This window comes from Tenrec ecaudatus, chromosome 3, assembly GCF_050624435.1.
Source record: "Tenrec ecaudatus isolate mTenEca1 chromosome 3, mTenEca1.hap1, whole genome shotgun sequence".
NCBI lineage: Eukaryota > Metazoa > Chordata > Mammalia > Afrosoricida > Tenrecidae > Tenrec > Tenrec ecaudatus.
In genome coordinates this window covers 132,742,791-132,767,389 of record NC_134532.1, presented here as the reverse complement: position 1 = coordinate 132,767,389, position 24,599 = coordinate 132,742,791, and the positions used below count along the sequence as shown (strand labels likewise).

The 24,599-nt window shown below is 38.3% G+C and overlaps 1 protein-coding gene across 1 annotated transcript in view; it reads left to right on the top strand.

Annotated features, from left to right (window-relative positions):
• Positions 1-24,599, top strand: part of MMRN1 (multimerin 1) — an 84,788-nt gene that overhangs the window by 13,082 nt on the left and 47,107 nt on the right. The window contains exons 2-3 of the mRNA XM_075544884.1: positions 15,878-15,997; positions 19,399-19,505. Of these exons, the coding sequence (XP_075400999.1) occupies positions 15,878-15,997; positions 19,399-19,505 (227 nt within the window). The remainder of the gene's footprint in view (positions 1-15,877; positions 15,998-19,398; positions 19,506-24,599) is intronic.

Genomic DNA, 24,599 nt, shown 5'->3' with positions numbered 1-24,599 from the left:
AGTATTTTGCCCACAGAATCCTTCATTGTTACATCTCAAATCTTAAAGTTTTTCTTCTATCATTATTTCAGATTTTAGAAATGCATCCAGTATAATTCCCTTATGATTTTCTAACTCTAGATATTTATGCATTTCATTATAAGATCTTTCTTCTCCTTCTTAAGATGCCCTGTGAAAGCTTCTGTTTAGCTCTTTTATATCATCGTTTTTTCCATTAACTTTTAGCAAGAGCTAAAATGTTGTAAATATGAAATGTCAGAAAATTAAATAGTTGATAACTGAGGAGTGTAGTGACAATATAAATTAATTATTTTCTTATAGAGAAATAATATATATATATATTATAAATCATTTTATTGGGAGCTCATACAACTCTTATGACAATCCATACATACATCCATTGTGTTGAGCACATTTGTACATTTGTTGCCATCATCATTCTCAACACATTTTCTTTCTACTGGAGCCTTGGTATCAGCTCCTCATTATTCTACTCCTCCCTCCGCATCCTCTTTCCCTCCTGAACCCTTGATAATTTATAAATTACTATTGTTTTTCCATGTCTTTCACTGTCTGATGTTTCCCTTCACCCACTTTTCTGTTGCCTGTACCCCAGGGAGGGGTTTATATATAGATAATTGTGAACAATTCCCCTTTTGTCCCCCACCTTCTCCTTACCCCCCTGGTATCTCTACTCTCACTATTGGTCCTGAGGGTCCTATCCGTCCTGGATTCCCTGTTTGCAGTTCCTGTCTGTACCAGTGTAGATCCTCTGGTCTAGCCGGATTTGTAAGGTGGAATTGGGATCATAATAGTGGGGGGTGGGGTGGGAGGAGGAAGCATTAAAGAGCTAGAGGAAAGTTGTATGTTTTATTGGTGCTACACTGACTGGCTTGTCTCCTCCCTGTGACCCTGAAATAATTAATATCCCCCCCCCGAAATGAAATTCCACTAGAGGTGGAGCCTTGTCCCTGAAGCATTTATGAATCCATTAGTAATGAACACATTCTTGACGTTTTGTCATTTGTTGTCTTCTTTAAGCACAAAATCAATGCTCCTTTGAGATCTTCCACTTTCCTGAGTCATGGGGGCACAAGTGAGTCACTCTTCAGGAGATGCTTACCTTGCAGAATCAGCCATGCCTGTCTCGTTTCATTTTCTAGATTCAGTCCATAAATTTATCTCAACAAAGGAACGATGGCAACAGAGATGTAGAGTATTTCAAGTTAAAATGTCTCCTCCCAATATTAAATAATAAATGAAAAGCAATACACAACTGATGTGGGTGGGTGAGGATTTCTGTTGTTATTTGTTTTCAAGACCAAAAATATAGATATTCTATTACTTTTCTTTTATTTGGCCTGCACTTCACATTTCTTATATCAATAGCAAATGGCCCATGGAGAGATTTTTGTTTTTATTATTTCTTTAAACTCCCAAAGGCTTGAGATTCTAAAATATTTCAGTCAAGATTATGATATGTTGCTTACTTACAATTTCTTCCTGTAATATATTTTCAAAAGACTTCAAGTTTTATAAGTCAAAATAGAATAATTTCCTTTTTATGTAGGGCGAGCTAAGTCTTTGTTAATAAATTACCAATGATGTCTTCTTTCCATAGAACAAGCCTTTTATCTGTAAACTTGAAAAGACACAAAGAACAAATAAAAGTTTTTTTTGAGGGATGGGGTCTTTTAATTTTTAAATTTTAATCATTTTATTGGGAGCTCCTACAGAGATCATAAGATTCTGGAGTTCAATCACACCACACAGTATTGTCTAATTGTGACCGGAATCAGTTTCAATACATTGATTTTCCTTGAACTCCTTGATATCAGCTCCCCTTTATCCCCTTCCTCTTCCACCCCAAGTCCCAGGAACCCTTATCTTCCCCCCCCCCTATAGCTGTTTTCTACATATCTTACACAACCCAATGTATTTATTCACATACAGTGCTGTTTTCAGTCCCATCAAGTGGGGCTAGTCGTCAATGCTCTCAGCTTCCGATTCTCCTCTCCCCCCACCCTCCCCTTCCCGTATCCCCAGGGAAACATTACTCCTCTGGCTATTTCTGAAGGGTTATCTATCTTGGTATTCATGTATTGAGCAATCTTAAATATGCAAATTAACACACTCAAATCTAACATGATTAATGCAGTAAAACAAAAACAATAATAGTAAGGGGAGGAAGTATTGAAAAACTAGAGGATAGTTATGTGGTTCATCAGTGCTATACCACACCCTGAATTTTTCTTTCTTTAAAAAAAATTAATAAATCATTTTATTTGGGGCTTGTACAGCTCTTACAATAATCCATACATTGATCGTATCAAGCATATTTGTACATATGTTGCCAACATCATTTCCAAAACATGTTCTTTCTACTTGAGTCCTTGGTTTCAGTTCCCCTTTATTCCCTCTCCCTTCCCGACCCTCTCACCCTCATGAACCCTTGATAACTTATAAATTATTTTTTATTTTCATATTTTACACCATCCACTGTCTCACGTCACCCACATTTCTCTTGCTGGTCCCTCTAGTGGCAGGGCTTGTAAGTCAATCATTGCAATTGGTTCTCCCTGTCTCCCCCTTCTCCTCCCACCTTCCCCTCCCTTCTGGGTGTCACTACTCTCATTTTTCATCCTGAGGGGCTTATCTGTCCTAGATGCTGTCTGTGGAGAGCTCTTATCTATAGCAGTGAAAATGCTCTGGTCTAGCAGATTTGTAAGAAAGAACTGGGGTCGTGCTAAAGGTTTGGGCGGGGTGGAGGAGGGCCTGAGGAAGCATTAAAGAACTAGAGGAATGTTGTGTTTTTCATAGTTGCTATACTGCTCCCTGGCGGGCTCATCCCTTCCTTGTGACCCTTCTGTGAGGGAATGTCCACTTATCTACAGATGGATTTTGAATCTCCATTGTGACCCCTGTTGTTAAGACCCCAGATACTATGTGTTGCAGTAGCTGGGCACCATCAGCTTTCTTCACCACATTAGCTTACGCACCCATTTTTGTCTTCAGCAATCTTGTCAGGAAGGTGAGCATCACAGAATGCCAGGTTATTAAAACAAAGTGTCCTTGCATTGAGGGGGGACTTGAGTAGAGGCCCAATGTTTGTCTGCTACCTTACTATTTAACTTATAAATATTTGTATATAGACCTATATTCTTATCATTATATATTAATATATTTATATATGTGCATGTCTATGTTGATATCTCTATAAATTTATTTCACCTCCTACTTCTTTCCTCGGTGTCTTTTTATAAAAATTATTTTTAATATGTGTTGCCTCACAAAAGCAACAGAGCTTTTATCCTTTAAGAGAGTCCCAAATGGAGTCAGCTGGCTGGAGGGCTATGACTCCATTCACTGGAGTCAATCTGGAAAGGTAGAAAGGATTATTATTTTTAAGAAAAATTGCTTGTCAAGGATCACTGAATTTGCCTTTAAACTGCCTGTCACCATTTTGCAATGCCAGTTTTCTATTTTTAAGCCTAGGTTTTTGGATAATTTAGTTTTAAAATTATATTTACATTTTTAGCATCCCTTAATGAACTTGTTTCATCTGTAGAATAAACCTAATTATGAGTCACACCAGGGGCTCTTTTGCTGTGGATAGGTCTTTCAAGTTATTCTGGATCAAAGATCGCTGGGCCATGAGAAAACTGCTGATCTGCTTCTTTCCCAATTCAACTATTTTAGTCATGAGATTATTTTGCTACTTAGAATTTTAACGATCTCGGCAGGTGATATTGACATTTCATCTCACAGCGAATATGTATATATGTATATATATTTGTGTTGTTGGGGTAGTTTGTTTTGGTCTTTCTTTTATTCGTTTTCTTAACTCAGGGGATGTAAAAATAGCATTATCTTTCTTTTCTGCCCCACACTTCACCCTCCATAGTCATTCAGCAAATGTTCATGTGACAGACAAATTAATTGCTAATGATTAAGTTAGTTATTCACAGTAAGTAGGGTGATTAGTGAATTTGCATGAGGAATCTGATTTTTAGATGCATTTTATTACAGTCCTTACATTTAAATATTTATTATTTATTTACTTTTATTTCTTCCCTTTTCAAACTCTCTATTTCGCATTATGATAACAATGTCATCTACACCTCACAGTTTATCCAATAAGGTTCCTTTGAATAAACTCTTAAAATTCAGGCTCAATAAAGTGACAGACAGGTATTTTTGGCTTGGCTTGTTGAAGCTGCTTAGTTCGTTTGTCTACTTTTATTGTTTGAATAATTGAATCGGCCTTATTTGTAGAACATTTGGTCATAAACAGCCTCAGTATTCTACAACAGATGTTCACTACCTTCAATGCCTCTTCTCTGGGGAGAAATGTGTTCTTTCTTTGGAACTTCAGTATTCAGGTTGAATTCTGCATTATTTTATTTCCATCTTACTTCTTTATTTCAGTGCAATAGATTTCTTACATTACTGATTTGTAGTTATGCATGTCAGACTGATTTGGACTGGAAATGATTAAATGTTATAATCAAAATTATTTTCAATTATGCTGTTTTTTCAATCTTCTCTTGTATCTTCCCATCACACTTCCCTACCCCCACAAAAAATACAAAAACAAACAAAAAAGCAACTCCCATAATATGATACAAATCTAGCTTAACAAAATAGTCTCCATTTTTGTAAATATATTCACAATCATTAAACACAGCAACAACATACAGATACAAAAACAAAGGGAACAAAAAATCAATGTTCCACACAAAATTCTAACTTCATTCAATCATTAAGTCAAACCACCTTTAATAATGGACCTCCGTAGTTTCGTCTGGAATGTTTTCCAATGGAACACCTTGTATAGTCAGTACAAGTGAAGCTGATCTTCCACTTTCCTTAAACTCAGGCTGAAAAAATTCAGTCATCGAAATTATTCTGCCCCATAGCAACCCAATAGGACATGGCTGAACTGCCCCTGTGTGTTTCTGAGACTGTAAATTTTTACAGTAGGAAGCCGAGTTTTAGAAATTGCTCATTGTTTAAATATAAAGTAGTAATTTATATTATAAATTACAAGCAGAGTACACACATTTTCTAGACTTCTATCTATAGCAACTAGGGTCACCTATTTATGTTGGATGAGGTATTTTCCAACATGATTTATTTGTGATCATTTATTTCCTTATGTAATTGTTAACAGTTAAATTCCTATCTGTATATATAAAACCATTCATAACATTATTGTGTTTTTCATACTTAAATTCCTCAAAATAAGTTAGTGTATCTTTATAACTCACTTCAGTGTCTTCTTATATCATTTAAAACAGGGACATTCATAAAATATTTCTTTATCTGATGATGACATTTTGTGGGAAATTAGTGTCATGCTGTCAAAATGTCTCACCCTCATTAGAATTCAGTGGCCTCACTGCCCCTAAATTAGTCTATATGTTGAAGATATACACTTAAGTGGATTAATAAAACATTGGCTAAAATGTAATCCTCACTCCTATCAAATTTAGGACTTTTTTTCCCCTTCCTATGACATTGGGTATAAAAGGCCATGTAATGACATTGGGTATAAAAGGCCATGTAATGACAAGGTGTCACACCCCAGTCTAAGTCCAGATGATAAGGACCAGTTCACAGTGCTCTTCATGTGATACTGGGCATCCACATTCCACAGCGATGCTTGCGCACCCCTTCAGAGTATGATGGCACTATTCATTTGTATGATGTGTTGATTTTAGCTCATTAAAATGAATTAAAATAAAAGAATGCTGCATCTACAACCTAACCTTTAAGCCTTAGAAATTTGTCTTGGGTCGTAAAATATGACTTTTTGGAAATAGGACGTTCATTTTTACCTTGTCTTAAGGTGTGATATACCAGTATGTCTCCCACCCTCGTTAGTTCTTCATCAAATGCAGAAAAGAGGCTAGAATAATCTTGACTTTATCTCTTTACAGCTACTAGTTTTCATCACTTCCTTTTTACAATAAATAAATTACAAAGATAAAGTATAAAAATATTATAAAGAAAAATAAATAAATAAGCTAAATGACGGATCCTTAACAGTTAACTATTTTTTTAATCCTGGAAGAATGAAACATTATGACACTTTTAAGTAACTATTTGACCTTTATAAGTTAAAAATACAAGATAGTCAAATAAATAATACACAATATCAGAAGACCATTTCAATTGAATCTTTGAGATATAATTTATTTTATTTTTATTGTAATATATTAAATGTGCTAAACCTGATACATAGAAACATAGATGAAGAACTTATTTTTTATTTACATAACAAAATGGAACTATATTGCATTGCCTCTGTGACTTGCTATTGTCATATAAATTAGTTTTAAGTTAAATTCGTAATGCTAAATATTATAGTATGCTCTTTTTCCTCATTATTATGATTCATGATGTGAAAATTACAGGCTATCTTTATCTAATATTGATGAACATTTGAGGTTTGGACAATTATGAATAATGCTGGTGCAAATATTCAGGTAGATGATCTTTGGGACACATCTGGAATCATTTCTCAAAACTATACACTATAATAGAACAACTGGGTGGAGGATATGCATTTTCAATTTTAGAAGATATTGCTTTTTCAAAGAGGTGCACCACTATGAACCTTATAAATATGAGTGTGCCATGTCCCATTTCTTCTGAACACTGGGATTTCCAAATTCCCATTTTTTTTCGATTATAGATTTAGAAAACTTCATTAGCTTTCCATTTCCATTTTCTTGAGTTTTTATAAATTTCATGTTGATGTATCTTCAAGCATAGAATATTTATTCAAATCACTTGTCCAGTTTTCTTTTTTTCCCCCTATCTTAGTTTTACATAAGGGACACTCATGGCACATTGGGTTAATTACTGGGTTATGAACTACAACGTTGGGGGTTCAAGCCTTCCAGCAGTAGGTGTGAAAACACTGAGGCCATGTGCTTCCTTAAGTACTTCCAGCCTCAGAAACTGGAAGAAACAGTTCTCCTCTGGTTTGTGAGTCACAGTGATGCAGAACTGATCCATGACAGGGGGTTTGGTCCTGGTGTTATTTTACCCTTGGCTACTAGTTTGTAATGCTATTATGAATGCTTAACACAAAACAAAACCTCACTGCCATCAAATCAATTCTGACTTGTAGTAACCCGGTATAAGTGTTTGTCTTTTGTTTAGGCACCAAGCATCTTCTGCTCCTTCGTTATTTGGTCCCATTACCTCTGGTGTCCGTAGATTCTGTGTGTTTTTGTTGAACACAGTCATCTCTTTCCCTAAGAACATAACATTTTTCTTCTAGATTTTCCTTACAGGTTTAAAAATTTTGTTTCTCATAACTAAATATTAAAATCATTCTTTATATGTTGTGAGATATTGACAAGGTCTCATATTGTCATTATAGGTTGACCAAGTATGTTAGACAGGGTTCTCTAGAGAAACAAAACCAGAATGCTAATAATTATATATATATTTATATAGATTGATGTATAACATAAGAAATAAACGTTAATTAAATTATAAAGCAATACAAATGGCTCAGTGCAACTCACTCCTGTGAGACAGTTGTGAGACAATGGCAGTCCTTCAAGTCTTGAGGTCTACCAGGTAGTCCTCTGTAGAGAGATTCAAGCTATCCCGGCACAGGCAGCAAACAGCAAGGAAGGTCACCAACAGTCAGCCAGGTCGCCAACAATCAGTCCTCAGCTCAAGAGATGTAAATTCCAATAGTGTGGTGAAGCAGGTTTTGAAGGAACCTCAAATTACAGTGACACAGTCCATAGGTTAGGTGTCCCACAGGTAGTGTAGCTTGCAAATTGAGGAGGACCAAAGAGCAAGAGACAAGACAGGTAAAGCTTGCCAAGCCATTTATCTCTCCACCCTTCAATTAATTCCTCATGTGTTCATTGGCCAGCTTGGCACAATAAACATTAACTATCTCAGCAAGTATACCATAAACCCCCCTGCTGTTGAGTCAATTCTAATTCATAGCAACCATACATAAGGTTTCAGAGAGACTGTACATCTCCATGAGCAGACAGGCTCACCTTTTACCCAAAGAATAACTGGTGTGTTTGAACTCTCGAACTTGCAGTTAGCAGAACACCACCAATACCTACACCATATTTCCCGAGTATTTACTATTTAAAGAGCCCAGTATTCAATTCATGGGGTACAACAAAAAATAAAATGGAAAAACATCGTGTAGTGTTTACATTCTAGTTAGGGCAAAAATACAACAAAAATAACAATGATTCATATAGTCTTCACTTTGACACTGGATGGCTAATGACCAAGTCAGGGGTTCCAGGTCACCAACCAGCATATGAGAGAAAAATGAGACTCTGATTTCACAAAGAAGCATCGTCCTGGAAACCCTGTGGATCAGTTTTACTCTGTCTGATAGCATTTGCTATGAATTAGGATTGACTTGATGGGAGCGGACTTTTTTGTTTTTATTTTGTTTTGCTCTGAACCAGGCAGTACACTAAATTCTTTACATGTGCTACAATTTAGGGGGAAAGATGAGGTTTCTATTCCTATCAAGCGTTGCCGTCCTGAAAACACACAGGGGCAGTTTTACCCTGCCTCATAGGGTCACTATAAGTCAGAATCAACAGTGAGGTTGTCATAATGTCACCTTCAAAACAGCTTCACAAAGTCAAAGTCGACAGGATGTTATTGACTATTTTATCAAGGAGAAACCTGTAGCACCCAGAGATAAGCAATTTGCCTAAAAGTCAGAAAACTAGTTAGCGGCATATTTGAGATTCAAAGCAGATCAAAAAGCTTTGAAATCATGCTTTCAAAATTACTAGTGCAGTAAACAGAGCAGGGTTTGAGAAAGCCAAGGCTTTTGATTCCTGTCAACAGCAGTGGAAACTCACAGGGCCAGTTCTACCCTGTCCTGTGGGGTCACTGTGACTCAGCGTTGACTGGCTGGCAGTGAGGAAGATTATTTATAATGCAGCAGTCTCCTGTTCAACATTTTTCATATGTACAATGAAACAAATCGCTTAATTTGAATAGGTTGTACAACCATCCACTTTCCAAACTCCAACGCAGAAGCTTAATTTTCTCAATGGTTTCCCTGGCCCTACTAGCTATTACTAAGCTTTGATCTCTGCATCAGTTTATTCCCAAACCAAACATATAAACAAACAAACAACCAAGCTCATAGTCACTGAGTTGATTCCAACTCATAGAGAATCTGTAGGGCAGAGTAGTATTGCCCCTGTGGGTTTCTGAGGTTGTAAATCTTAATGAGAGCAGAAACCTCTTCTTGCTTATCCAAGGCATTTTGTATTAAAGAGCTCATACAATATCTATCCTATTGTGATTGACTTATATCAGTCAACAGAAAACATTTTCAAGACGTATCCATGTGGTGGTATGTATCAGGACTTCATTTATGTCATGGCCAAGTAATATTTCATTGTATATACATACATATTTTATTCATGCATTCATCTGTTTGCACATAGTTACTGTTTTTCATCTTTGGGATCACAAAAATATTGTCTTCCTCATGATATGTAAAATAAACAGCAAGTGAAGTGGAAATATATATCACGAAAGAAAGCTAAGTGTTTGCCTGTCCATCACGCTCTAGTCCGGTGCTCTCATGCTGTCGTAACACCGGAGGCTGCCTCTTATTTTCTCTTTGCTTCCATCAATTTATTTCCAACCCACAGCATCCTGTAGGATCGAGGAGACTGAAAAATGTTGTGGTAGGAGAAAGTCCACCGTTTTACTGTGAAGTGACTGGTGGTTTGGAACTGCTGACCTTGATGTTGCAGCAGAACATTGACAGACATCTTCCAGAGGTTCAGGTTCAATTCAAAAGAGGACGTGAAACAAGGGATATCATTGGGGATGTCAGATGGATCTTGGATCAAAGCTGAGAATACCAGAAGAGTGTTTACTGTGTTTCATTGACTAAGCAAAGGCATTCGACTGTGTGGACCAGAATCAACTGTGGATAGACTTGAGCAGAATGGAAATTCCAAAACACATCATTACCCTCCTCTGGAAACTGCGCGTGGACCAGTGGGCATTTGTGTGGATAGAACAAGGGACTACTGCATGTTCTAAAATCAGGAGAGATGGCTTAAGATCAGGAAAGGGTTGAATCCTCTCATCATATTTATTCAATCTGTAGGCTAAGCAAATCATCAAGGAAGCTGGGTTAAGTGAAAGACATACTGCTCTTTGGCAAGAAAATGGATAGAAGCCACCTCAGGTACTGTGGACATGTTGTCATGAGAGCGGGAACAGGCGCTTGGTCAACTAGGGAGTCGGGGACAAAGAGGAAGACCCTCAGCAAGACAGGTTGACACAGGCCCTGCCTAACGGGCTCAAACAGAGCAACGGTGGCCCAGGAGCGGGCAGCACTGCGTGCCGTTATTCTTCTTAATCATTTTGTTACCATATACCGTACATACTCGAGTGTAAGCCAACCTGAATATCAGCCAAGGCACCTAATTTTACCACAAAAGCTGTATTAAAAATGTGCTGGGAAAGCTCAGCTTATACACGAGTATATACGGTAATCGCACATGCAATTCCTTAGTTCAGTCATATTAGGAAGAGTGGTGCACTCATCACCATCAATTTGAGAACATTTCTTCTTCCTTGTAGCCATTGCTGTTAGTTCCCCACTTCCCCAACCCCTCTTGTCATGTCCCCAGGTAATTATTAATCCAGTTTCGGTCGGTATAGATTTACCTACTCTGGATTTCATATGCAGGAAAGCATACAAAACACACACACACACATCAATGACCAGATAAAATGCAGGGAAAACCTCAATCAAAAAAGAAAGAAAATATTAAAAACTGGAACAAATTTAAAATGGGTCAGAAGGGAGATTCATGGACATAGTGTTACATTTTAACCTAATTCTATCTGCCATAATAGCAAAACTATTCACATCCTCCAACTATGGTCAGAGAATCACCAGAGGCTTACTCACGTGGGGACCTTGTAAATGGACAGTGGACTCTCGCCGCTATCCATAGCCTTCTGCAAACTACTGGTTCATGCTCTGTTATTCTTAAGATTATGAAATAGCATTGAATATTCCCTTATTTCAATTTCAATTGCCTCAGCATTGATGATGTTAAACCTTTTTAAATCTACTTATTGATCACTTTATACCACTCTTTGCTCACCTGTTTTATAATGATTTGATTGTGATAACTCTTTACGTAGCCCCATTGAGGTGATTGGTTTGATATGTGTTTCAGAGGCAGGTTTTTATTTCTCCGTCTGCGCCAATGTTCTTCATTTTCCTAATTGTATCTTTCTGAAAACAGTTGTTTGGGTGGTTTTTGACAAAGAGATGCAATTTATCTCTTTTTTTTCTGACATGGTTTACACTATCTGAGTATATACCCAAAGTTACACATGTATTTTCTTCTACTGACTCCAAGAAATGCTATAGTTTTAGCATGTAAGTTTTAAGTATCTCAACACCAAACAATATCAAATATTCTAATCAATGTACACAAATATATTTTCATAGATTTGGGTCTTCTTTAATTTCTTTTCTTTTAGTAATTTTTTGGGGTTTCAGTGTAAATGACTTTTGCTCGCCAAACTAAATTATCGCTGGTTTTTTGTTTTTGTGTTTGTTCCATGATATTGTAAATGAAACTGTTCATTGCTGATATGGAACAACGTAACCCATTTGGAGGCATTGATTGCACTGACATTGCATCTTTCTGAATTTTTTATTGCTAACAGTTTTCTGGCTGAATCTTTGGAGTTGTCTATATTTAAAACAAAACAAAAACACAAGCTCCTTGTTCTCCACAATTGTATATAAGATTAACTAATCTGTGAAAAGGAATCGTTTTTTCTTACTAATTTGGAACTGTTCATGCCATTGTCTATTAGCTCCGTCGAGAACTTCTCAGATAATCTTGAATAGCTGCGATGAGAGCAGGTACCTTTATCTAATCCTGATCTCAGTGATCAACAGACTTTCTCCCTTGAGTAAGAGATGACGTGTGGGTTTTTTCATAAATGCCCTTGACCTTATTAAGGAAGGTCCCTTCTATCCTAGCGTCTCTCATTTTGTGTATGTTGTCTTTCATCACTAATGGTGTTTCTTTCTTAAAGCCAGTAAATCTCTTTGGTACTCATTACTCACTGCCATCTAGTCGATTTCAACTCAAGGCAACCCTGTTCCCTGTGGGGTGATGAGACAATCATTCACATCTTTCTCCTGAGGAGTGGCTGGTGGTGAAGAACTGCTGATTTTGTGGTTAGCAGCCCAATGCGCAACCCACTACATCTCCATAGATACCCAATGGTATTTGTCTATCTTTTAAAAATAAATGCCTATTCAAATTATTTGCTCATTTTTAAATTGCATTATTTGTCTTTTAAATATGGTTCTGTAAGACTGGGTTACATATTCTGAATAAGAGTCCCAGAGGACATTTACAATTTACACATATCATCTCCCATTCTGAGAATTGTCTTTTCACTTTCATCACGATGGTCTTTAAAGTACCAAACTTATAATTTCTTTATTAAGGTTATTGTACTGAGAATTTTTACATTCAATGTAACAGTCTGCGTGACCAAGATTAAAGCCCAAGTGAATTTTGGGTTTTTTTATATATATAATAATTTCTTTTATTTATTGCTGTTGTTGAACACACACCACAAAACACAAAGAAGTCATGATTTTCACCTGAACAATTTAGTGATAGTGTGTTTTCCAAGATCATTCTTATCATCTTTCACTGAGTTGTTTTTCATTAACATAAACTATCTGCCCTTCAACTTCCTATCTAACCTATCTAATCTGTTATGAAATTGATCTCATATACATAAGAGCTTGGAAATATTATCGTGTGTGAACAAGTCAGTCCCAAAACATTTATTGTATGGCCTCAGTAATATAAGAAGACAAGAACAAGCAAGCGTATAGGCACTGCAGTGAGTAACAGAGATGGGGAGTAGAGCATTGCTTTTGGAGCACTCTGTTTCTCTTTATGGTGATGGAAAATTCATAATGATTAAGATGATGCTTGTACAGCTGGTTGCTGTAATTAATGTCAATAAGTTGTACATCTATAAAAAGCAAAAGATTAATTGATAAAAGTTATATGATAGACATATGTCCTAGGCTGGGTTCTCTTGAGCAGCAAAACAGTGTAGCCTGCATATATTTATATGCAGAGGAATTTTTCCCCAAACAATGACTCACATATTTGTGGAGGCTGTCAAGTCCCAAGTCTGGGAGTCAGAGGCAGGCTGGAAACTTTTGACTGATACAGCTATAGGGGCTAATGACCCAAGAACAGCAGGTCAGAAGGTAGACTGCTGACTCGCAGTCTGTGGAGGTTAATGAATCCTAAATTGACAGGCAATATGGCAAGCTACTGGCTGCAGTCCCAAGAACAGAAGTTCCAATGACAATGAGACAGCTGCAGTATCCAGGGTGAGCCAAAAGGTCAATGAGCTTTGCCAGAACGTCTCTGTGTATTGGAAGCAAGCCACACATCCTAAGGGACCTTCCTTTCTACTGAATGGAGATCATCCATGAGCAGATCGCATAATGGAAGTGATTGCACTATACAAGATCATACAATGGGGAATCACAACATCATTACGTAACTTTGAAACTACATCATAACCACTACACCACTGAGAATCATGGTCCAGCCAAGTTGATACACAACTTCAACCATCACGGTATACTTTCAACAGCAAGAACAATGAACAGCTGCTTATGCACAACCAATCATCTCGTGTGATTTGCTATTTTTATTTTGTAGCTAAAGGTCATAGTTTCACGGGACATTTCAGTTAATGCCCTACCACCTATTTTCGTACTTCTACTTCCAAGGAGTCCTGGTGGCACAGTGGTTGCACACTGGGCTATAATCTGAAAAGTCAACAGTTCAAAACCACCAGATGCTCAATGGAAAAAGAGGAGACTTTCTATACCCAGGACGAATTACAGTTGGAGACTTCCTGGGTCGTTCTACCCTGTCCTATAGGGTTGCTATGAGTCAGCATCAACTGGAGGGCAGTGAGTTGTATCTGTTTGTTTGATTTTTGTCCCCACTTCCTAGTTCATAGTTCAGTAGGGGTGTTCAAAACTCAGCCTTTTAAACTGATCCAGTGGATATCAATGGTCTCTACTCACCTGGAAGAGCAGAGGGAGCAGAAGAATCAAAAACAGGAGAAGAAAATAGAATTCCTCATCATTGTCTCCATGAACACGTGCCTCTTCTGCAATGAAAGCAAATGGACATTTTGATTAGACAGTCTACAGAAGAATCCTAACCAAAATTAGGGAAAATTCAAAATAGGATTTCAAATCTCATGACATCTGGATTTTCTGGAGCCATTGAAACTGGATTTTCTGGAGCCATTGAAACTATTGCCTGAAAAAATCTTACAATTTTTAACAAAATTATTCCTTGAAGTCTTATTGAGACCAAACCATTGTCTAGATTAAGGACGTATGGCTTAAGCATTGTGCTCCCAGGGTCTTGCTTTTAGCCAGTGCCTTTCCTCCGTGTAACTTGAGCTTCTGCCTTTCGGACAAGGTTCCTGACAATGAGCTACTTCCTGAAATGGCTAAATATCAACACATCCCCTTCGGTACATTGATGCCAGTGTAAAACTGCCCCCAGGGTGGGAGCCACAGGCCAGAGTGTGGAACTCACCTCGTATGTTTCCTCTCTCCCATAGGCAATTGTCTGCCGTCCAACCCCTACTGTATATATTATTCCACATATTTTTGCCATTTTATAATTTCTATTAGGTTCTGATAATATAATGGTGGCAGTGCTAAATATCTGAAATTAAAAATGAGCTTTACACATTTCTCCTATCAAACTGTTTGATGAAATTGGCATTTAATCTAGAGACTAATTTGGAGAGATGTAGCATATTTGATCTTTCCATCCTTGAACATGATCTACTGGATTTTCTGTAAGGACCTTCAATATGCTCACCTGCTTAATCTATTAAATTTTAAACATTTTTGTTGAATTTATTCCAAAGTACACTTTGTTTTGCTTTGTAAATAGTATCTTTATCAAGCTGTTATTTTTACATAGAAATGCATCTGTATTTAACCTTGTGGCTAAACTCTTTCATTAATTATAAAAATTATAAGTTGCTTTTAAGGATGTTGTTAAACTCTCTTATTAATGATAATTTATCTCTAAAATATTTATATTTATATCATCTGTTGCTAATAGAAGTCTTTATATTTCTTACTTATTTATCATGACATCTTACTGCACATTACACGCAAGCAGCTCTGATGGTGCTCTTGGGTAGGGGGTGAAGTGCTGACCACAAAGTTGGCAGTTTAAAGGCACCAGCGACATCTCAGGAGGAAGTGTAGGCTACTTACTCCTGTGAAGATTTCCAGCTTCAAACACTGTGTAGCAGGTCACCGTGCGTGGGAATTGACTGGCTGGCAGTGCGTTTTCAATGTACACAGTTGTATGTCTCCACAGTATTAGTATGTCTTACTTTCTAAGAAGTCTTGGATTTTTTCTTAATTTACAGGTTAGTGCTACCACATTGAGCTCTGATTCCTTCTGTATTTTAATATCTAGGGTTCTCTTACTTCCAAATGCATGAGCAAATATACTTTCTCTAGTACCTTGATATTTTAGCAATATAGACCAAGATTTACAGGTCTGAATCTCAAAGGGGCAGTTCTAGCCTGTCCTGTAAGATTACTATGGATTGTCATTGACTCAATGGCATTGAGTTTGATTTTGGTTTTTGGTTAACCTACCATATCTTCAGAGGTAGATTGAGCTCTATGATTATTGCTTTGGTGCAAACAGGTTTTTTCCCTACAATAAGCATTTTAAACAAAATCATCTCTTCTTAGGAATTGGTGTGCATATGTGCATACCAGGCTATCTCCTACAGTGGTGTTGGACACCCAGGTCAGTCATGTTCCGGGAAGGAGAGGGACCTGCGGATGGCCCCAAGGATTCTGCCCTCAGAGGTATGTAATGTTTCTGAAAAACAACAACAAGCTAGGCAGCTCGAAAAAGGCAGCTGTACCAGGTACTCTGTGTAGCAGGCTTAGAGGAGAATCATCACATTCAAATAAGATCTGTCACCTTGCAGGGTCCCAGTCCTGCCTTTCACTGTGGGTAAGACCGAAGCATGTGCCTAGGTACAAATAAGTGATAAGAGCTCGCGGCACATGGAATCTGGGTACAGGAATGGGAGTAGCGATCCCAGAAGTGTAAGGTAAAGGTGGAGAAAGCAGGGGAGGAAGGGGGAAACCGATTGTAATGTTGGACACATAACCACATCCTCCCTCAGGGGGATGAACAACAGAAGCAATGGGGGAAGGGAGACAGCCATATGAAAATAATAATTTATAATTTATCAAGGGGCCTCAGGGGTGGGAGGAAAAAAGAGGATCTGATACCAAGGGCTCAACAGAAAATAGATGGTTACGATGGAAACGTATGTACAAATATGCTTGATATCACTGATGTATAGATTGCTATAAGAGCTGTAAGAGCCCTCAATAAAATGACCTTTAAAATTAAAAATGGCTTCATTTAGGATCATCTGAGAAAAATGCAACTACCTGCATATTTTGAGTCTTTTGTTTTGTACAATGTGAGTCTTCAATAATTGGAAAATCTTGAAATCTTGGCTCTATGTTTACTATTGCTATTAGTTTTACTCTGTGATCTGATGAATAATCCGGTTTCTTAATTACTGATTTAATTCAAGCCCATTTTGAAGATTAATTGATAACTTCCCTTTCATGTAAGTCAAAGATGAGACTGTGGCTTGGCTCCTACCCTAAAATTCCCGAGAAACCACTAATTGCTGTTGTACATAGTAAAGCTTCTAAGTGAGGCCTTTCTTCATGTGTCTATTGCAATGACCGTGTTATTTTTCATTTTTAAAAGAAATCAAAATAATTGTTCTAAAATGTAGGCTGAGTAATTTATAACTTTTCTAATTCATACAGAGTAGCTCAGCTGAGGTGGGTGGTTCTGGAGAGCCTATAATAAAAACTAAAATTGTTATTCAGATCATGATGGTTAATGTTATGCAAATTGTCAGACAAATAACTTGGGCAATGAATCTGACACATGGGCAATCTGCACCAGTGCACAGAAAGGAGACATAAACCAAGGTGTCTCGTAGTCCCTTGAGGACTTGCTAAGGTTCATGGTCCAGAAATCAAATCACACACGAGGGATTTGGGAAACCTGGGCCTCAGTACTCCTCTCGGCGTTTATTCCCTTTGTGAGGATTTCCTAGCCAACACTAGGTACAAAGACTACATTAGTTCCTTAATAAGGAAAATACTTTTTCACCAACCCCAATAATACTGCACTCCTGGGTTCAAGGTGAATCCCCCCCCCTCTCTTTCTCTCTCTCTCAATAAGCAGATATATTTTTCTTCACTCTCATATATTTCTATCTTAGCATAGGGAGAGAGTTTAGTATTATGAAATGTGTGCCTCCATCAAAATTGTGTCTGAGCAACATCCATGGCCAATCCAATATGCCAAAGCAGGTGCATTGACATCAACAACGATGTCACTTAGCTGCCTGAGCTAACTGTCATGGAGTTGCCCACTGCACAATAGGACTAAAGGCTACACCGTCTCCATGGTCACTTAAAGATTGAATCAAACTAAACTCACTGCCAGGGAAGCAATCTGAGTCACAATGACTCCAGAGGACAGGGTACAGCTGCCCCTTTGCATTTCTGGACAAGAACTCTGTGAGTACAAAGCCTCCTCTTTCTCCTGGAGCAGAGCTGGTGGTTCAAACTGCTGACCTTGCAGTTAGAAGCCCAAACCATAACTCACTACACTATCAAACCTCCATGTACATTGGATCCATTGGATGTAGTAGTTTTTCATTGGCTGAGTTTTTCCAAACTTAGATCATCAGGACTTTCTTCCTGGTCTGGGAACCCTGCTCAAACCTGTTTGTGATGGCAACATGCAAACTCCCACCTACAATCCCGTGTCAGTTCCTCTTAAGATGCACTGGTAAGGAATTTAGTCCAGGCCTCCCGCCCAGATGGCATGCATTTGGCCACTGAGCTGCAGACTAACAATTCCTTTATAAATTCCCCTCCTTTCTCCATTTGCTGATGGACCAGAGTTGTCAATTCACGGGACAAAGTAATTGGTTGAGTATAACATACTGTGAAAAAGAGTAAGAAATTATTACCTTATTTATGGAATGGAAAGACTCTTGCGGCTTACTTTACAACAGGAAAAAATGCAGAAATACTAAATACTGAGCTAAATACTATGCCATTGTGTGAAAGCCTGAGTCGCCCCAAGCCTGTTCTGCTTTCATAGTCTTCCTCTGCCTGGGCTTCTCTATGGCAATGGCAACAGTTGTGTCCACATAGTTGCCTGGGACGAAAGTAGGATTAAAACTTGGGAAGCTATGCATCTACATAGCCAAGATTTTATATCATACATCTACCACTTTTAGGTGTGGTTATCTCCTCTATTTTTTCTTCTTTTTCCTCATCAGCAAATAAGGGTAAAGTCAATATGTTCCCCACAGAATGACAGGAAGACCAAGCAACAAGATATGTAGCCATGTAATGGGCTCATTTGAGAGCATTAGCTAAACACTGAAGTTCTGGGGAGAAGAATGACATATGTGCAAAACTATATTTATGATTTATGTTAACATACATAGATCCTGTGATTTAAGCCCATTGATTGGTTATACTCATTGCTGTGTTGAAATACAACTATTTCTTCATTTTCTCCCTCTTTTTCAAATTGATGCTCATAAATATCTTCTCATGTTCAATTTCCCTTGCACTTACTTTATCTGCCTCCCTCAAGGGGACAGAAATATCGTATGACAGAAATAGTAGGGAATTTCATTTTTAAACTTGGTTAATGAGAAAGTGTAGATTAAAGATGTTAAGGAGAATCCCATTTTGAATTAGATAACGAATATCCAATATATTACATATTGTTTGATACTGATGTGAAGGAAAAGTTGATATTTTTAGCTAAATGATACAGAAAATAATGGGAATTTGAATAGAAATAAATTAACACCTGTATAAATATTTTTAAATTGGAGTTAAAACATGTTTTAACATTGGTTTAACAAAAGGCATTGTCAAGGGAAAGGCTATACTATCTTTAGAAAAGGTCATGGAAGTCATCAACTTAAAATATCATATAATATAATGCTTTCATTGTGCATTTTAAAGTTTTAACTTTGTCAATGATATTGAGATGAAGTTTACAATGATATAACTAAAGCCTACTAAATGCATATTATCTTTTAAATATTTTCAATATGTTGACATTTATTATCCTTAGTGATAATTCAATGTGAACAAATCATTTATTTTTCACCCATTTCCCTCTTCTTTAGGTTTCAGAAAATATCAAATCCTGTCTATAGAATGCAACATAAAATCGTCACTTCATTGGACTGGAAATGCTGTCCTGGATTCAGTGGACCACAATGTCAACTAAAAGGTACACAAAATTAATAAAAGGGATAACAAATTGTATAATGGTAATTGGAAGCACAAAATTCTAAAGCATAAACAACTGATGTCACCGGGGAAAACTTGCATTTTTCCTTTTGACTGGAGGTAAACTCAGACGTAGTCAAAGTGTTGACATTCTTAATGTTTCAGAGCTCCCTGACTAGGTGGTGAGCACAAAGCAAACCCGAACCAAACAAACAGCAAAACCAGCCTGCATTCCAGTAGACTCCCCTGTGTTAGGAAGTAGAAGCGGATGTTGTCCTTGGTGTTGTGTGTTCATGTTTATGCAAAGTCACCAGACCTTCTTTCTGGAGCTCTGCTGTGTATGCTCAAATCCCTTGTCAATCACTAGGCAAGCACAGACCATTTGTGACACCCAGGCACCCAGGCATGATCCCCAAACATCAAAGTCACTGCCGCTGGGTCTATACTGACTCACCATGACTCTACAAGGCCCGGAAGGACTGACCCCGTGGGTTTCTGAGACTGTAACCCTTGACAGGAGCAGAAAGCATCGTCTTTCTTCTGCAGAGAGGCTAGTGTTTTCAAACTGCCACCTGTGCCGCTCGCAGTGTAAGGCATGGCACTTCGTGCCCCTGTGGCTCAGAATCAACTCAATAGCAATGAGTTTTGTTTTTGTAGCTTTAGTGGGTGACATACATTTCAAGAGTTGTTATCCATTATGGTTAGCACCCGAGGCATCACTACTAGACCACCGGAACCCGAGGTCACTCCCGGTTACCTTGGAGTCAATTCGGACACATCGGCCCTGTAAAACGGAGTACAACTAACTACTCCGTAGGGTTTCCAAAGCCATCGCCTTTATAGAAGCAGAAGCCGTATCTTTCTCCTAGTGAGAAACGGGTGAGTGGAAACTACACACCTTTAAGGTAGAGCTTAATCTCTGTGCTACCAGAACTCCTGGACAGCTTCCATGTTATCACTAGGTTTCATCTATTTGGTTCCAATTCATAGCAGCCTATGTGCAACAGAGCGAAACCCTGCCTGGTCCTGTGCCACGCTCGCAATTGTTCTTATGCTTGAGCCATTGTTTTGTTCTTTTTAAAATGTTCTTAAAATTTCATTTTACTTGTATTCACAGTCCAGGACCATGGCTTTACTATTTAATGTGATGTGAGTTCTTTCTTTTTAAAAAAATTGAATCATTCTATTGGGGTTCTTACAATAATCCATACATCAATGGTATCAAGCACATTTGTACATTTGTTGCCATCATCATTTCCTAAACATGTTCTTTCTATTTGAGCCCTTGGGATCAGCTCCCCTTTCTACCCCTCCCTCCCCCACCCTCTCACCCTCATGGACCCTTGATAATTTATAAACTATTTTTATTTTCATATTTTACACCATCTTCACCCACTTGTTTGTCCCTCCCCCAGGGTGGGGGCGTTTTACATCGATATTGCAATCTGTTCCCCCTTCCTCTCCTCTCTTCCCCCACTTTCCCTCTATCCTCATGGCATCACAACCCTCAATATTGGTCCTGAGAGCTTTCTCTGTCCTGGATTCTGTGTGTCTAGAGCTCGTATCTTTAGCAGTGCTCATGCTCTGGTAGCCAGATTTGTTAGAACTGGAGTCATGATAGTTTGTGGGGGGTAGGATGGGGGAATGGGGGGATCATTAAAGAACTAGATAAATGTTGTGTGTTTTGTTGGTGCTATACTGCACCCTGGCTGGCTTATCCCTTCCTTATGACCCTTCTGTGAGGGGATGTCCAATTGCCTGTAGATGGGCTTTGGGTCTCCACTCCACACTCCCCCTCATTCAAAATGATATGATTTTTGTTCTGATGATGCCTGATATCTGATCCCTTCGACATCTCATGATCGCTCAGGCTGGTGTGCTTCTTCCATGTGGGCATTGTTGCTTCTGAGCTAGAGGGTCGCTTATTTACCTTCAAGTCTTTAAGACCCCAGAAGCTATATTTTTTGATAGCCGGGCATCACTAGCTTTCTTTGCCACATTTGCTTATGCACCCATTTGTCTTCAGTGATCATATCAGGGAGGTGAGCTCACAATGGTAATATATTTTGTTCTTTGATGCCTGATAATTGATCCCTTAGGCACCCCGTGATCACATAGGCTGGTATGCTTTTCCATGTGGGCTTTGTTGCTTCTGAGCTAGATGGCTGCTTGTTACCGTCAGCCTTTAAGACCCCAGATGCTATATCTTTTTGATAGCCGGGCACCATCAGCTTTCTTCACCACATTTGCTTATTCACTTGCTTTGTCTTCAGCTATTGTGTCAGGAAGGTGAGCATCATGGAATGCCAGTTTAATAGAACAAAATATTCTTGCATTGAGGGAGTACTCGAGTGGAGGCCCAATGTCCATCAGCTACCTTAATACTAAACCTAAACCTATAAATGTATGCACATAGATCTATTTCCCCATCCTCATATATAAATATATTTATATATGCATGCCTTTATTTAGACCTCTATAAATGCCCTTTGTCTCCTAGCTCTTTCTTCTATTTCTTTTGACTTTCCTCTTGTCCCACTATCATGCTAAGTCTTCATTTGGGTTTCAGTAATTCCTTTCGGTTACATTACTCTTGATCACGCCCTACCAGGCCTCCTACATCCTTGTCACCACTGATTTGGATCACTTGTTCCCTTGTCCCTGGGTTTGTTAACACCGCTACTTTCCCCCCACCTTCACCTCTCCCATGTCCCCCCGGAACTGTCAGTCTCATTGTTTTCTCCTGCAGATTGTTCATTCAGCCTACCTTATTTAGACAGACCTGCAGAGTTAATAACATGCATAAGAACAAGACAGAGAAAATCCAAGCAACAAAAGAAAGCAAAACAACAACACCAACAAACCAATGGCAAAAAAACCCCAAAACAAAACACAACAAGAAAGGAAAGTTTGTAGTTAGTTCAAGGACTGTTTGTTGACCTTCAGCAGTGTTTTCCAGTTGAGTATGTTGGGGCGCCAAGCCCTGGCCCTAAAGTCTAATTTTGGTATTCCCTGAGGACTTCGTTGCTCTGTACCCCTTGCTGTTCTGTTGCACACCCTTAGTGTTTTGCCTTGGGGTGGCGAGATCAGATCGGGCAGAATTCCCACACTGTGCCTCCAGTGTTGTCCCCCCTAGGGCTCTGGGTCAGTGAGGGATGTCGTGTCTCATAGTGGGGCCGGCCAATCTACAGAGAAGACCAGACTCTCTTTTCATTTCTCCCGCTAGTTTTTACCTGTTGTTTCCACAGGAGTAGTTTGGGGATCTAACAAAATATCTTAGGTATTATTAATTTTATGTTATAAAAATATGCCAATGTAATATACTAATTGTTCATGTTTAAATAGATTAACATTACAATTCATCTTTGGGTTAAAATAAGAGAGCCTGCTAGTTACATTGCAACTTAATTATTTGAAATAAAGATTGTACTCATGAATGAAATTTAAATTTGAAGAATATTAAAAGTTTCATGAATATATCTCTGTGTGAGTGTGTGTGTTTATATGTACATATATATTAATGAAGGCATTTTTTTCAATTGAGTTTTTAAGAATATTCTGGTGGCAAAGCATATCAGTCTGAGGTGATCTAACATCTTTGTGACTATAATTTTGCTTCTGGCTTTAAGCAAGTTTTCTTTGAAAAATAAGATATGGCGTCAGCATACATATTTTAAATGAATGAATATTACAAGAAAGGCCATTAGCAGTGATAGAGAATTCAATCAGCAGTGTAAGAGACTGTGATTAAAAATTAATGTAAGTGTGGAAAAGCCATTATGAATCACATTAAAAAAAAGAAAGTCATAATACAAAAGCTCTAGAAGCCCTGTAGTTTAGTTAGGGATGTTATCCAAGGGTATTATCTCATTCTGTGTGTTTATTAACACATGAGTGAGAATCAGTAGCCAAATTTCTCTGTAATACTCTTTGTTCTGTCTAACCTGAATTTCAGAGACATTATAAACATTTAATACATTTTTAGAGTATAACCAGGATATATAGCATTTACAATCAGGAAACATAAATTTTTTAATATAATAGCATATGTACCAAAAATACTTAGTACATAATGTAACATGTCCTAGGATGATCAAACTATGACCTTCAAAGACCTTCTGACTTTCATAAATTTGCATAGAGGTACCCACAATGGTGAAACTTGTTCACTCTTTCTAGCCTATAAGTACCTGTGGTGCAAGGTTCTGGACAGATGGAGACTTATAAATCTAAGATTCACTTTATAGTTCTACTCTTATATGAAGGGGGATATCTTGGGAATATTAATTCCATTATCATTTCTTAAGGATCTGCATTTGTTTGCAGAATGTCAGTTAATTCCTAGAAATTTAGGATGTTCATGTAACCATGAACGCACACAGGAACCCAATCTAAAGGTAAGTAGGAAGGAGCGAAGTGTATACACGAGTCCTTCGTGGACTTGGGCTAATTGGAACGCCGTTGCTCCGTGCTTTGTTCCCGTTCACGAGCTCCTCTGCTATTAACCGCTTGGGGGCGGCTGTGCCCATTATGAGGCTGGCGGGGAGAAGAATGGCCAGAAGTCCATCATTACCAACCTTACACACGAGACACAGAGCTTCCCTAGTAGCTAGTGCTGAATATCTACTCCACACTGCTGTTCACTTTCGTGAAAGCACTCTTTTACTTACTTTCATTAAAGGAAAGTACTACTTACTTTCCTTAAAGGAAATATGGAAATTGAATTCAAACGGTTTTACTATGGTTGCTTAAGGATGACACCTGGTGTTCTAATTGGAAGCCGCATTTGGATAGCTTGATAAATCTTTGCCTTGAATTTCTGTTAAGAAAAATGTACCAAGAACGGCTCTGACTGCCCTTCTGTGGAGCCAGCAGGACCGGAACTACTGCTGTGCGGGCTCCTGATGGTGGAGCCGCCCTCTCCTTTCCATTGAAATCCAGGGAGAGGAAGCTTTCCTCATGGGGACAGCTCAGCCCCTTTGCCATGTTGTTATGCCCTCAGCTCTAAGAGAGCTGTGGTTCTGAGAGAACCCCTTCTTGCGCCCTGTAATGCTCTCTTCACCCCACTTTTCATTTTTATTGCAGCGCATAAAAG